General features: G+C 52.1%; 2 protein-coding genes across 3 annotated transcripts in view; one reads left to right on the forward strand and one right to left on the reverse strand.

Moving 5' to 3' along the window:
* Positions 1-1,096: 1,096 nt before the first annotated feature.
* On the reverse strand, positions 1,097-12,142 carry CDC26 (cell division cycle 26). 2 transcript variants are annotated; one of them, XM_068248696.1, is made up of 3 exons: positions 12,042-12,142; positions 4,534-4,622; positions 1,097-1,419 (listed from the first exon to the last, which is right to left on the reverse strand). In XM_068248696.1, the coding sequence occupies exons 2-3, from the start codon at positions 4,612-4,614 to the stop codon at positions 1,246-1,248; spliced, it is 255 nt and encodes an 84-aa protein (XP_068104797.1). In that variant the 5' UTR covers positions 4,615-4,622; positions 12,042-12,142; the 3' UTR covers positions 1,097-1,245. The 2 variants fall into 2 exon arrangements, with proteins under 2 accessions (XP_068104797.1, XP_068104798.1); XM_068248697.1 differs by having other exon boundaries at positions 12,032-12,089.
* Positions 12,113-15,934, forward strand: part of PRPF4 (pre-mRNA splicing tri-snRNP complex factor PRPF4) — a 54,322-nt gene continuing 50,500 nt past the window's right edge. Inside the window, exon 1 of the mRNA XM_068248695.1 lies at positions 12,113-12,203. The gene's annotated coding sequence lies outside the window, so the exon portion shown is untranslated. The remainder of the gene's footprint in view (positions 12,204-15,934) is intronic.

Here is a 15,934-nt window from a genome sequence, read left to right on the forward strand (position 1 = left end):
GTTAAACAGTTTAGAAGGAAGCTCAAAAGCCATTAGTGAAGATAAACATTTCAGTTACCTTTGATGTGTGCTTATCTTAACCTCTGTTATAGACCCATAAAGACGCAAGCCGCAGCTAAACTGCAAAGCATTCTGGGGCCCTCCCCTCGGCTGCTAATGAGACGGTACAGGAGCTTCTAATCAGTCCAGCGTGATAACACTGATAAATCTCGGGCAGACTACACTGCAGGAGTCAGCTATTGTTCCTAGCCACATGGCTCATTAATATTCACTGCACACCGTGTTGTTCAAGAACGAGTGTATCTGTGATCAGAAGCAGGCAGGACATGACGACACATTTGGCTTCACAAACATGGAGCCTGTCATGAGCTGTCAGGAGCATCTATCTCTGCATATACTATATACAAATTCTGTGAAATCCAAACGTGGACAGTGAAATGCATATGTAATGTAAGTACAGCCAATCTTTAGCTACTGATATATGTGTTTATTTTCTCTGAGACCCTATACCTAACAGCTCCTCTTTAATGAATCCTATTTGGGTGTTTTTGTGGAGGAAAGACCACCATTACCTCCCATTTTAAACCAATTTTAATCCATTTTAACCTGTTTTGGAGCCTCTGTACACTATTTTGGGCTTTCGATTTGTTTCTTTAAAGAGAAACTCCAACCAAGAATTGAACTTTATCCCAATCAGTAGCTGATACCTCCTTTTACATGAGAAATCTATTCCTTTTCACAAACAGACCATCAGGGGGCGCTGTATGACTGATAGTGTGGTGAAACTCCTCCCACAAGAAAGAGTACGTACTCTTGGCAGTTTCCTGTCTGTGAACCTTGTTGCATTGTGGGAAATATCTGTTTACAGCGGTTTCCAACTGCCAAAAAAAACATGCAGCAGCTACATCGCCTGCCAACAGTAAAAATGTCACCATGTAATAAATGTCAGAATGTAAATCAGGGATTTAAAAGATTTTACAATGGGCAAACACTGACTAAATCCTTTATACATAATTATTGTAAAAATGAAGCACTTTTTTTATTACATTATTTTCACTGGAGTTCCTCTTTAAGTAGAATAAAGAGGATGCAAGTGTTGATTAAAAAAAAAATACTAATTTAATTTGAATGTCATAAAACTGAATTTCATAGCAAAGTCCACATTCGTCCCATGACGATACCGTCAATCCCAATGGCTCCGCCCCAAATAAGATGAAGTCCACAACTATAAAGCCAGAGGCCCAGCTAAAACTCGAAGTTCCCGAACTGCGTGGTGTGGCTGTTGGGCTTCGGCTGTGGTTTGTATCCGATGCGGTCGTGAATCGTCTGTTCTCTGGTTTTGGAGTCGACACTTAAAGAGATGGCGGCATCTGAATCACCGACGGACAGATCTACCTCTTCTCGCTGCTTCTTTCGGTTCTGCAAGAGAGGAGGGGAGAATGAAAGGGATAGGCTGAAACAAACATATGCAACAATATATTATTTGGAAATAAAGGTGTATTTTTTCTATGTTTTTTTTCCTTCCTCACAGTAACCTCAATAATTACAAGCTCTTATTTAGAAAACATAACAGTGGTATACCCTCAAGACATACACATATTAACCACTTCACAACTGAGGGGTTTTACCCCTTCAGCATCCAAGCAATTTTCACCTTTCAGCTCCTTCCATTCATTTGCCAATAACTTTATCTCTACTTATCAGAATGAAATGTGTTAAATGTGTTGTTTTTTTATCACTAATTAGGCTTACTTTGGGTGGTACATTATGCCAAGAATTTTTTATTCTAAATGTTTTTTAATGGAAAAATAAGAAAAAAATTGGGAAAAAATCCTTATTTTTCAGTTTTCGGCCATTATAATTTTTAAATAATGCATGCTACCATAATTAAAATCCACGTAATTAATGTGCCCATTTGTACCGGTTATTACACCATTTAAATGATGTCCCTATCACAATGTCTGGTGCCAATATTTTATTAGGAAATAAAGTTCAGTTTTGCATCCATCATTAATAAAAAGCCCATAATTTATAAAGTAACAGTATTATACCGTCTTGACATACATATTAAAAAAGTTCAGTCCCTAAGAAAACTATTAATGCATTTTTTATAATTGTAAATTTATTTCATTGTATTTTTTTACAAAAAAAATTAATGTTGGTAACTATTGGGGAGTGTGGGAGGTAAGGGGTTAATTTAAAATGTAAAAACAGGTCTTTGCATTTTAAAAAAGTACTTTTAGATGTAGTTTTACTATTTGGCCACAAGATGGCCTCAGTCTTTTTTTTGTTATATGTCCTGTAAGCGAAATATGTATGCTTACAGGAAGTGTACTGAAGATGGGAAACTTTTATTTATTAGAATGATCGTGCAGCTTCTCATAAAAGGCGCCGATAATTGCTACGGGGACTTAGATCAGTGATTAGGAATTGCTTTCTCATTCATTGATCTCCTGGCGGGCAGATGGCAACATGAACGAGCGCACAAATAAGCGGGAGCGCTTTCAGCAGTAGTAGCAGCCGGAGTACGTATATTTACTCCCCTGGGCGGTTAGATGAAGTCTGCAGGGGAGTAGATATACTGTACTGGAGCTGTGAAGTGGTTAAATAAACTGAGTCCTTAACCTTTTCGGGACCATGTTAATGAGATCCTATGCCGCACTTGTGGCTGTTCTAGCCTGATGCGGCGTAGGATCTACGCCGGCCCGCAATTTCCGCTCCCGACGCGATCGTGCGCACCCGGAGGGGGAGATTAAGCTGTCATATGACAGCCGACATCTCCCCCGAGTGATCAGCAGCCATCGCGTATGGCTGCTGATCACGTGATCACTACGATCGCCGTCGGATCGTAGTGATCAGTTTGACAGCTGCGGCGGCAGGGGGGAAAAGAAGAGGATCCACTCACCTCCCTGCCGTTCCAGCGACGATCGGCACCCCCCTCCGCTCTGGCCGGCATCTCCGCTCCGTCTGACGTCAGCGCCGGGTCCCGGCTTGATGACGTCATCAAGCCGCGACCCAGAACTGATCTTCAGACAGAACGGAGATGCCGGCCGGAGAAGAGGGTCCCGTGCGGCTCATCGCTGGAGCCTGGAAGGTAAGTGAAGGCTGCGGGCAGAAGGGGGAGGCACAGGCCACCATGGGGGACACCACTTTAGCCAGCCACACACGGGATCCGGCCGCCTGACCCCCCCCCAAACGCGCGCACCCCCTTCCCGCGCAAAACGCCTGGTCCTTAAAGGGGGGTAGGTGGCCGGTCCCGAAAAGGTTAAGGTAACCATTGATGTATTTTTTAAATACTGTCACTTTGTGTTTTTTTGCAAGTGTTTTTATTTTGGCTACTTCTGGTGAGGGGGGATGAAGGGGTTAATAACTTAAAGCGGAATATAACCCAGAATTTCTTCTTTGCTCTAAAAGTTTATTTACAGCATATAATATACTAACACAATTTTTTTTTTGTAAAACAGCATTCAAAGGGTTACATCACAGGGCTGACTTCTGCAGGGAGAACCCGCATCTGAACTGCTGTTAAGCTTATCTTGTGTACACATTCTTTACTTGATACATTTATGTAAACATTCTCTGGCTGTGCAGGACTTCAGCTGATGAGTCCTGGGGTGAAACACAGGTCAGAAATCACTGCTGACTGCATTTACAACAGAATTACAACAGTTATGAATAAAATGCACCAGCAGCTTTCAAAGTAAATTAACTGAACTTTGGGAAGTTATGTCTAAATGAATAATAATACTTGTGCACAAAAGAAAATATGATAATTGTATGGGTTATAAAAAGTAGGAAAACACATTTTTGTCAAAGTTCTAAACCGCTAATTTATTTTAGCAAAGTATTTTTATTGTAATTTTTGGCCATAAGATGGTGCTACACACTATCCTGTGTTACTAGGAAGTGTTTGATTACTTTTACTATAATTTTTACTTTCTTTTTTTTTTTTAATGAACAAGGCTTCTGATTGAAATCATGTTTATTCATAAACAGGCACTTTGATTGGCTCAGGGAACACATGTCCCTGTTCATTAATAACCCATGTGGGTTAAGGCCCAGTCCAAGTCTGGACAGTCTGAGGTGCATCCTAGCAGTATCTGAGGGCTCGTTTCCACCATAGCGAATCCGCATGCGGCGCCGACATGCGGATTCGCTTGGTACATTGAAGTGGCCGGGGCTGTTTCCATATGTGCGGCGTGCGGGAGCGATTTGGCGGCGGGCCAAATCTGCACGACGGGACCCACAGAATTCGCCTGCGTCGGGAATCCATGCGAATCGCCGCTAATGTATTTAATAGGAAAAACGCATGCGTTTTTTACATGCGTTTTTACCCGCGATTCGCGTGCGATTTCGCACCTTTTTCAATGTTATTTTGCCCTGGCAGAGTCATGGTTAATTTCGCATGGCACCCTGCCATGCGAAATCGCGGGTTAAACCGCATGCGATGCGTTTTTACAAGCGTCGGGATGCCGGCGAAATCGCGTCGCAACAGTGGAAACGGGCCCTGACAGACCAAGGCATTCTTCTCACCTCCAGTTCTTTACGGATGCTCTCAAACTCCTCAATGTCATCTAATTTGAGCTCCAGGCGAGTTGGTTTTCTGCGCAGCATCTTCTACACTGAAAGGAATAAAGACATTACTTGTTACTGGAGGAAATATACTATATAGAAAGAGTGGCTGTGGCCATGGCCTGGTACTTATTAGAGATGGTCTAATGAGATGTAAATAGTTTGCATGTAAGTTCTATGCAGCCAGGTATCAGGCCAATCAAAATTGACCCAATTTCAAGCTACATACAATCAGCATGGAATCCAGAATTATTAGCATCGCACTGACCATCTCATCTCTAGCAATCATCCCTATTCAGTATTATCAAGCACACATGGAGTACAAAGCAGGAGCTTGCTGGGACTTATAGTACCCCAGTACCAAGTAATATGTGTAAGAGCCAGCTGGGACTTGTAGTACCCCAGGAGATACAGTATGTACTAAACTTGTAACCCAACAGTAATCAAAGGAGCACGCTGGGACTTGTAGTGCACCAGTGTCCAAAGGAAAAGCATGCTAGGACTTGTAGTGTCCCAGTACCTAGTAGAAAAGCATGCTGGGACTTGCAGTGCCCCAGTACCCAGTGGGAGAGCATGCTGGGTTGTGTAGTGCCCCAGTACCCAGTGGACGAGCATGCTGGGACGTGTAGTGCCCCAGGACCCAGTGGAAGAGCATGCTGGGACGTGTAGTGCCCCAGCACCCAGTGGAAGAGCATGCTGGGACGTGTAGTGCCCCAGTACCCATTGGAAGAGCACGCTGGGACGTGTAGTGCCCCAGCACCCAGTGGAAGAGCATGCTGGGACGTGTAGTGCCCCAGCAACCAGTGGAAGAGCACGCTGGGACGTGTAGTGCCCCAGGACCAAGTGGAAGAGCATGCTGGGACGTGTAGTGCCCCAGTGGAAGAGCACGCTGGGACGTGTAGTGCCCCAGTACCCAGTGGAAGAGCATGCTGGGACGTGTAGTGCGCCAGCACCCAGTGGAAGAGCATGCTGGGACGTGTAGTGCCCCAGCACCCAGTGGAAGAGCATGCTGGGACGTGTAGTGCCCCAGTACCCAGTGGAAGAGCATGCAGGGACGTGTAGTGCGCCAGCACCCAGTGGAAGAGCATGCTGGGACGTGTAGTGCCCCAGTACCCATTGGAAAAGCACGCTGGGGCGTGTAGTGCCCCAGCACCCAAAGGAAGAGCATGCTGGGACGTGTAGTGCCCCAGCACCCAGTGGAAGAGCATGCTGGGACGTGTAGTGCCCCAGTACCCAGTGGAAGAGCATGCAGGGACGTGTAGTGCGCCAGCACCCAGTGGAAGAGCATGCTGGGACGTGTAGTGCCCCAGCACCCAAAGGAAGAGCATGCTGGGACGTGTAGTGCCCCAGCACCCAAAGGAAGAGCATGCTGGGACGTGCAGTGCCCCAGCACCCAGTGGAAGAGCATGCTGGGACGTGTAGTGCCCCAGTACCCAGTGGAAGAGCATGCTGGGACGTGTAGTGCCCCAGGACCCAGTGGAAGAGCATGCTGGGACGTGTAGTGCCCCAGCACCCAGTGGAAGAGCACGATGGGACGTGTAGTGCCCCAACACCCAGTGGAAGAGCATGCTGGGACGTGTAGTGCCCCAGTACCCAGTGGAAGAGCATGCTGGGACGTGTAGTGCCCCAGCACCCCGTGGAAGAGCATGCTGGGACGTGTAGTGCCCCAGTACCCAGTGGAAGAGCATGCTGGGACGTGTAGTGCCCCAGGACCAAGTGGGAGAGCATGCAGGGAGGTGTAGTGCGCCAGCACACAGTGGAAGAGCATGCTGGGACGTGTAGTGCCCCAGTACCCAGTGGAAGAGTATGCTGGGACGTGTAGTGCCCCAGGACCAAGTGGGAGAGCATGCAGGGAGGTGTAGTGCGCCAGCACCCCGTGGAAGAGCATGCTGGGACATGTAGTGCGCCAGCACCCAGTGGAAGAGCATGCTGGGACGTGTAGTGCCCCAGGACCCAGTGGAAGAGCATGCTGGGACGTGTAGTGCCCCAGCACCCCGTGGAAGAGCATGCTGGGACGTGTAGTGCCCCAGCACCCCGTGGAAGAGCATGCTGGGACGTGTAGTGCCCCAGCACTCAGTGGAAGAGCACGCTGGGACGTGTAGTGCCCCAGGACCCAGTGGGAGAGCATGCTGGGACGTGTAGTGCCCCAGCATCCAGTGGAAGAGCATGCTGGGATGTGTAGTGCCCCAGCACCCCGTGGAAGAGCATGCTGGGACGTGTAGTGCCCCAGTACCCAGTGGAAGAGCATGCTGGGACGTGTAGTGCCCCAGTACCCAGTGGAAGAGCATGCTGGGACGTGTAGTGCCCCAGCACCCAGTGGAAGAGCATGCTGGGACGTGTAGTGCCCCAGCACCCCGTGGAAGAGCATGCTGGGACGTGTAGTGCCCCAGCACCCCGTGGAAGAGCATGCTGGGACGTGTAGTGCCCCAGCACCCCGTGGAAGAGCATGCTGGGACGTGTAGTGCCCCAGCACCCCGTGGAAGAGCATGCTGGGACGTGTAGTGCCCCAGCACCCCGTGGAAGAGCATGCTGGGACGTGTAGTGCCCCAGTGGAAGAGCATGCTGGGACGTGTAGTGCCCCAGCACCCAGTGGAAGAGCATGCTGGGACGTGTAGTGCCCCAGCACCCAGTGGAAGAGCATGCTGGGACGTGCAGTGCCCCAGCACCCAGTGGAAGAGCATGCTGGGACGTGTAGTGCCCCAGCACCCAAAGGAAGAGCATGCTGGGACGTGTAGTGCCCCAGCACCCAGTGGAAGAGCACGCTGGGACGTGTAGTGCCCCAGTACCCAGTGGAAGAGCATGCTGGGGCGTGTAGTGCGCCAGCACCCAGTGGAAGAGCATGCTGGGACGTGTAGTGCCCCAGCACCCAGTGGAAGAGCATGCTGGGACGTGTAGTGCCCCAGCACCCCGTGGAAGAGCATGCTGGGACGTGTAGTGCCCCAGCACCCCGTGGAAGAGCATGCTGGGACGTGTAGTGCCCCAGCACCCCGTGGAAGAGCATGCTGGGACGTGTAGTGCCCCAGCACCCCGTGGAAGAGCATGCTGGGACGTGTAGTGCCCCAGCACCCCGTGGAAGAGCATGCTGGGACGTGTAGTGCCCCAGTGGAAGAGCATGCTGGGACGTGTAGTGCCCCAGCACCCAGTGGAAGAGCATGCTGGGACGTGTAGTGCCCCAGTGGAAGAGCATGCTGGGACGTGTAGTGCCCCAGCACCCAGTGGAAGAGCATGCTGGGACGTGTAGTGCCCCAGCACCCAGTGGAAGAGCATGCTGGGACGTGCAGTGCCCCAGCACCCAGTGGAAGAGCATGCTGGGACGTGTAGTGCCCCAGCACCCAAAGGAAGAGCATGCTGGGACGTGTAGTGCCCCAGCACCCAGTGGAAGAGCACGCTGGGACGTGTAGTGCCCCAGTACCCAGTGGAAGAGCATGCGGGGGCGTGTAGTGCGCCAGCACCCAGTGGAAGAGCATGCTGGGACGTGTAGTGCCCCAGTACCCATTGGAAGAGCACGCTGGGACGTGTAGTGCCCCAGCACCCAGTGGAAGAGCATGCTGGGACGTGTAGTGCCCCAGCAACCAGTGGAAGAGCACGCTGGGACGTGTAGTGCCCCAGGACCAAGTGGAAGAGCATGCTGGGACGTGTAGTGCCCCAGTGGAAGAGCATGCTGGGACGTGTAGTGCCCCAGGACCCAGTGGAAGAGCATGCTGGGACGTGTAGTGCCCCAGGACCCAGTGGAAGAGCATGCTGGGACGTGTAGTGCCCCAGCACCCAAAGGAAGAGCATGCTGGGACGTGTAGTGCCCCAGTACCCAAAGGAAGAGCATGCTGGGACGTGTAGTGCCCCAGTACCCAAAGGAAGAGCATGCTGGGACGTGTAGTGCCCCAGCACCCAAAGGAAGAGCATGCTGGGACGTGTAGTGCCCCAGCATCCAGTGGAAGAGCACGCTGGGACGTGTAGTGCCCCAGCACCCAGTGGAAGAGCACGCTGGGACGTGTAGTGCCCCAGCACCCAGTGGAAGAGCACGCTGGGACGTGTAGTGCCCCAGCACCCAGTGGAAGAGCATGCTGGGACGTGTAGTGCCCCAGCACCCAGTGGAAGAGCATGCTGGGACGTGTAGTGCCCCAGCACCCAAAGGAAGAGCATGCTGGGACGTGTAGTGCCCCAGCATCCAGTGTAAGAGCATGCTGGGACGTGTAGTGCCCCAGCATCCAGTGGAAGAGCACGCTGTGACGTGTAGTGCCCCAGCACCCAGTGGAAGAGCACGCTGGGACGTGTAGTGCCCCAGCACCCAGTGGAAGAGCATGCTGGGACGTGTAGTGCCCCAGCATCCAGTGGAAGAGCACGCTGGGACGTGTAGTGCCCCAGCACCCAGTGGAAGAGCACGCTGGGACGTGTAGTGCCCCAGCACCCAGTGGAAGAGCACGCTGGGACGTGTAGTGCCCCAGCACCCAGTGGAAGAGCATGCTGGGACGTGTAGTGCCCCAGCACCCAGTGGAAGAGCATGCTGGGACGTGTAGTGCCCCAGCACCCAAAGGAAGAGCATGCTGGGACGTGTAGTGCCCCAGCATCCAGTGTAAGAGCATGCTGGGACGTGTAGTGCCCCAGCATCCAGTGGAAGAGCATGCTGGGACGTGTAGTGCCCCAGCACCCAGTGGAAGAGCACGCTGGGACGTGTAGTGCCCCAGCACCCAGTGGAAGAGCACGCTGGGACGTGTAGTGCCCCAGCACCCAGTGGAAGAGCATGCTGGGACGTGTAGTGCCCCAGCACCCAGTGGAAGAGCATGCTGGGACGTGTAGTGCCCCAGCACCCAGTGGAAGAGCATGCTGGGACGTGTAGTGCCCCAGCATCCAGTGGAAGAGCACGCTGGGACGTGTAGTGCCCCAGGACCAAGTGGAAGAGCATGCTGGGACGTGTAGTGCCCCAGTGGAAGAGCATGCTGGGACGTGTAGTGCCCCAGGACCCAGTGGAAGAGCATGCTGGGACGTGTAGTGCCCCAGGACCAAGTGGAAGAGCATGCTGGGACGTGTAGTGCCCCAGTGGAAGAGCATGCTGGGACGTGTAGTGCCCCAGGACCCAGTGGGAGAGCATGCTGGGACGTGTAGTGCCCCAGCATCCAGTGGAAGAGCATGCTGGGACGTGTAGTGCCCCAGCACCCCGTGGAAGAGCATGCTGGGACGTGTAGTGCCCCAGTACCCAGTGGAAGAGCATGCTGGGACGTGTAGTGCCCCAGTACCCAGTGGAAGAGCATGCTGGGACGTGTAGTGCCCCAGCACCCAGTGGAAGAGCATGCTGGGACGTGTAGTGCCCCAGCACCCCGTGGAAGAGCATGCTGGGACGTGTAGTGCCCCAGCACCCCGTGGAAGAGCATGCTGGGACGTGTAGTGCCCCAGCACCCCGTGGAAGAGCATGCTGGGACGTGTAGTGCCCCAGCACCCCGTGGAAGAGCATGCTGGGACGTGTAGTGCCCCAGCACCCCATGGAAGAGCATGCTGGGACGTGTAGTGCCCCAGCACCCCGTGGAAGAGCATGCTGGGACGTGTAGTGCCCCAGCATCCAGTGAAAGAGCATGCTGGGACGTGTAGTGCCCCAGTGGAAGAGCATGCTGGGACGTGTAGTGCCCCAGCACCCAGTGGAAGAGCATGCTGGGACGTGTAGTGCCCCAGCACCCAGTGGAAGAGCATGCTGGGACGTGTAGTGCCCCAGCACCCAGTGGAAGAGCATGCTGGGACGTGTAGTGCCCCAGCACCCAAAGGAAGAGCATGCTGGGACGTGTAGTGCCCCAGCACACAGTGGAAGAGCACGCTGGGACGTGTAGTGCCCCAGTACCCAGTGGAAGAGCATGCTGGGGCGTGTAGTGCGCCAGCACCCAGTGGAAGAGCATGCTGGGACGTGTAGTGCCCCAGTACCCATTGGAAGAGCACGCTGGGACGTGTAGTGCCCCAGCAACCAGTGGAAGAGCACGCTGGGACGTGTAGTGCCCCAGGACCAAGTGGAAGAGCATGCTGGGACGTGTAGTGCCCCAGTGGAAGAGCATGCTGGGACGTGTAGTGCCCCAGGACCCAGTGGAAGAGCATGCTGGGACGTGTAGTGCCCCAGGACCCAGTGGAAGAGCATGCTGGGACGTGTAGTGCCCCAGCACCCAAAGGAAGAGCATGCTGGGACGTGTAGTTCCCCAGTACCCAAAGGAAGAGCATGCTGGGACGTGTAGTGCCCCAGTACCCAAAGGAAGAGCATGCTGGGACGTGTAGTGCCCCAGCACACAAAGGAAGAGCATGCAGGGACGTGTAGTGCCCCAGTACCCAGTGGAAGAGCACGCTGGGACGTGTAGTGCCCCAGCATCCAGTGGAAGAGCATGCTGGGACGTGTAGTGCCCCAGCACCCAGTGGAAGAGCACGCTGGGACGTGTAGTGCCCCAGCACCCAGTGGAAGAGCACGCTGGGACGTGTAGTGCCCCAGCACCCAGTGGAAGAGCATGCTGGGACGTGTAGTGCCCCAGCACCCAGTGGAAGAGCATGCTGGGACGTGTAGTGCCCCAGCACCCAGTGGAAGAGCATGCTGGGACGTGTAGTGCCCCAGCACCCAAAGGAAGAGCATGCTGGGACGTGTAGTGCCCCAGCATCCAGTGTAAGAGCATGCTGGGACGTGTAGTGCCCCAGCATCCAGTGGAAGAGCATGCTGGGACGTGTAGTGCCCCAGCACCCAGTGGAAGAGCACGCTGGGACGTGTAGTGCCCCAGCACCCAGTGGAAGAGCACGCTGGGACGTGTAGTGCCCCAGCACCCAGTGGAAGAGCATGCTGGGACGTGTAGTGCCCCAGCACCCAGTGGAAGAGCATGCTGGGACGTGTAGTGCCCCAGCACCCAGTGGAAGAGCATGCTGGGACGTGTAGTGCCCCAGCATCCAGTGGAAGAGCACGCTGGGACGTGTAGTGCCCCAGGACCAAGTGGAAGAGCATGCTGGGACGTGTAGTGCCCCAGTGGAAGAGCATGCTGGGACGTGTAGTGCCCCAGGACCCAGTGGAAGAGCATGCTGGGACGTGTAGTGCCCCAGCACCCAAAGGAAGAGCATGCTGGGACGTGTAGTGCCCCAGCACCCAAAGGAAGAGCACGCTGTGACGTGTAGTGCCCCAGGACCAAGTGGAAGAGCATGCTGGGACGTTAGTGCCCCAGTGGAAGAGCATGCTGGGACGTGTAGTGCCCCAGCACCCAAAGGAAGAGCATGCTGGGACGTGTAGTGCCCCAGCACCCAAAGGAAGAGCATGCAGGGACGTGTAGTGCCCCAGTACCCAGTGGAAGAGCATGCTGGTACTTGTAGTGCCCCAGTACCCAGTGGAAGAGAAAGCTGGGACTTTCATTGCCCGATGGAAGAGCATGCTGGGACTTGTAGTGCCCCTGGATTTAGCCCGGTATGCAGACATGTAGCCCCCCTATTTCCCTGTTTAGTGACAGCAGTACCCAACCACCTCCAGCTACCTGCCAGCCTCCCGAATCCGCTGCCCTCACTTCCCGGCATGCATCTCTCTCCCGGCATACGTCGTCACTTCCGGCCAGTGACCCGGAAGCAGCGTGTGCAGAGCGTACAGCGGCTTCTCGGGGTTCCTGTTCCTGAAGTCAGCAGCGGAGTGCGTGTAAAGGGTGAGTGTGTTCTGTGGCACTACATGTCCCAGCGGGTGATGGGCCCGCATGCCAGTAGCTCCTCCCCCTGCACTCTGTGTCAGCTCTGGAGGGTGCAGAGAGGGGTCAGAGCCTCTCTCTGGGCTTTTATTGCTTTCTGTGTCCCTTGCAGGTACAGCGTCCCTCACTTCCTGTTATGACAGGAAGTGCATAACTTAAACCCCCAGGAACATGGACAGCAACACGTCTGCTTGGTGCATTTTTCTGGGGGTGAAGGGGGAGCCTCGTCCCTCATTTCCCCTCCCTGGGTCAGCAGCCTACATTACATCCAAAGAAGCGACAGGAAGTGAGGGAATCTCCCTCCAGTGGGGACTTAGACAGCTATAAATACCAGTAAGGGCCGGTTCACACGGACACTTGGCAGGCGTTTACCGCCAGCGTCCGGACATCGTCGGTAAACGCTCCCATTCAAGTAAATGGGAGGTTTTTATCGGACGGCGTGTATCGTTTACCAACATTTGCGCTAACGTGGCTTTCCGATTCTGACTTTCCTCATCATTCTATGTGGCTTCCAAGGTCGATTAACCGCCGCAGCTTCATGTCCACCTGCGGGGCGAAAAACGCAGGATGAAAGCCCACGCAAGCCCCCAAACGAGGTGCCACAGAATGGGGCGCTGCAAGTCGTCCGTCTGAACCGGCCTTAAAGGACACCCGAGGCGAAAATAAACTAATGAAATAAACGATTGTATATATCTTCCTTCCCCTAAAAAAATCACTTTTCAAGATATTCCACAGTTTTATTTTATGTTTAAATCTACTTTTTAAGTTTTAACTGTTTTATTGTTTTTGCTCAATGACACATTCATTAAAGTATGCCAGAGATAAAATGTATTAACTATTTAACCTTTTTATCTCTTTCCTGCTCTCAGAAGCCATTTTCTGCTAGGAAAGTGTTTTATAGTTGGAATTTCTTATCAGTGAGGGTCACACTGTAGTCACTTCTTGTCTGAGTCAGGACTGATTCAGCCACTTACATACCTGATATTTAACTCTTTCAGGCAGAGAAAAAAAAAAAAGGAACACAGCCTAGGTATTAGTGTGCTTGGCACTGTACATACCCATGTCTATCTCATCATGTCACGTGTCACCTCGGGTATCCTTTAATATAAAGTGACTTGATATGCAGCCTTATGCTTTTTTTCCAAACCCACAAAAGACAGAATCGTCAGATAATGAACCAGATTTTTGCAGGGATCTAATCAGATTCAGAACAAAGCAGGGCTTTTTGGCGCCTGACTCGAGCGCCGAAGCTTGGCGCGGCTATAGCCAGTAATGCTATCGTCCGCGCCCTGCACACAGGTTATTCGGGGATCCGGCAATCAACTGATCCCAAATTACTTCTCCTTCTGAGTCGCAACGACACATATTAAATACTGTTGTATTTAACACCCCCGCACGAATTTGTGCCTCAGCAGAGTGAGCCGTCATTTGGCTCAGCCTACGCCCCAAAGAAAACAGTGCTGATATGCCATGTACGCATTCAGAAGGCTAATGATTGGTTCTGGCAACAGTCAATAGTCTCTGTTGATCTCGAGCCATCCCCTGGGTTAACTCACCTATGTCGCTGATGTGCCGTACCCTGCTCTCCCTTTTCCTGTCACGCTACTGGAAGTTACTCTGTGAAGGCAGAAGTGTCGGTAGTATGGAGAGCAGGGCTGTGGAGTCGGAGTTGGAGTCGGCAATTTTGGGCACCCGGAGTCGTTGATTTCATAAACTGAGGAGTTGGATGATTTTTGTAGAAAATCCACAGCTCTCTTCAGTATTAGACTAAGGAGCCATTTTGGGTACCCGGAGTCGGAGTTGTGGTTTCATAAACTGAGGAGTCGGAGTTGGAGTCAGAAGATTCCAACTCCACAGCCCTGATGGAGAGCAGCATGCAGCGCATCATAGGTGATGACATAAGTGAGTTAACCATCTCTGCTGCAGTATCTGCTCACTCTCATGCCAGGGCATTTTTGCTTTAACCAAAACTGTTATTATGAAATTGGATTTCCCCTAGCACACCAGTTGGCAGGAAGGGGGCTTCATATTGTCATAGCCATGCTTTATTTTTCTATGTTTAAATAAGTATTAACCCTTTGCACTCACAAAATACATGCATACAGCAATTTCTACCACTGACAGCCATAAAAAAACCCACTAAAGCTCAACTAAGGTGAGAGGATTGTGGAGGCTGACATATTTATTTCCTTTTAAACAGTGAACATTGCTTGGCTGTCCTGCTGATTCTCAGGGCCCGTTTCCACTAGTGCCGCGCGGCGGCACTTCCTGGTCTGCGGGAACGCTGACGAATCCCATAAGCCGTGCCATGCACGGCTATGGGATTCGCAGCCTCTCGCACGAAAACTGATTTCAATGTCGACCGAATCGCTAAGGTAAGCGATTTGGCCGGCGGCGCTATTGTTTCCTAAAGCAGACTTTCCCCGCGAGATTTGCCTGCGGGGAAACTCTGCCGATTCGGCTCGGTTTCTGCGGAAACGGGCCCTAATACTTTTAGCCATAGACCCTGAACAAGCATGCGGATCAGGTGCTCTGACTGAAGTCAGATTGGATTAGCTGCATGCTTGTCTCAGGTGTGTGATTCAGTCACTAATGCAGCCAAGGAGATCATCAGGAGGCCTGGCAACCGGTATTGTTTAAAACGAAATAAAGATAGCAGCTTCCATATCCATCTCAGTTCAGGTGTACTTGAGGTCTTGGACCCACTACGGGTGCTTTGCAGCAATCGCAAAGTGATCATGATTTAAGGAATTGAAGGAGTTCTGAAATTCCTGTAGCAATTGCGATTTGGCTACTGGAGCAACCAATGCGATCACTCTGGAATTGCTCCCAAAATGCTGCAAGTGGGACCACCCACATAGGGATTCACTAGAGTAGCATTTTGCCATTGCTGTTGATTGGCAAGGGCAGCAAAAGAGGTCCTAGCAGGTCCCAGCCTTGAAGCTTTTTTCAATGGAGGAGATTAGTTAAAGGACAGCTGAAGTGAGAAGGACATGGAGGCTGCCATATGCATTTCCTTTTAAGCAATACCAGTTGCCTGGCAGCCCTGCTTATCCTCTGCCTCTGATACTTTTAGCCGTAGACCCTAAACAAGCATGCAGCAGATCTGTTTTTCCTGACATTATTGTAAAACACACAATTGCTCACTCCCAGCTAAAGCAATTTCCTACCTTTATTTGGACAGCAGGCGCCAGTCAGCCAATCAGGTGTATTGTCATACATCCTTTGCTTGCCATACCAAATCTAGCAGGAATTGCATAAATTAGGTAGCATTCAGATGGGACAGCCTGTCGTGCGAACCATTGTTTGTGATTTTAAATTTTCTTGCAGCCTCCAGGATGCGGGTGACAGGTGAGTGGTTAGGGAGGGGACCGTGTGGGAGATCTGCCTACGCAGGGCTCCCCTGTAATAAATGTAATCTATGATTACGTCCAACCGAAGCCTCCCACCTGAATGCTAATTTATGCAATTCCTGCTAAATTTAGTATGGCAGGCAAAGAGTGTATAACCGTACATCTGATTGGCTGTCTGGCACCTGCTGACCAAATAAAGGTAGGAAAGTGCTATAGCTGGGAGTGAGCAAATTGGGCTCTATTCTCAAAGAGGCCAAATCACCGCAAAATATTACCGCCAGCGGTAATCTCCGCATTTTTTCTGCATTCACTAAAATGTTCCGCATGTTTTCCGCTTGC

Source organism: Hyperolius riggenbachi, chromosome 8 (assembly GCF_040937935.1).
Source record: "Hyperolius riggenbachi isolate aHypRig1 chromosome 8, aHypRig1.pri, whole genome shotgun sequence".
Classification (NCBI taxonomy): Eukaryota; Metazoa; Chordata; class Amphibia; order Anura; family Hyperoliidae; genus Hyperolius; species Hyperolius riggenbachi.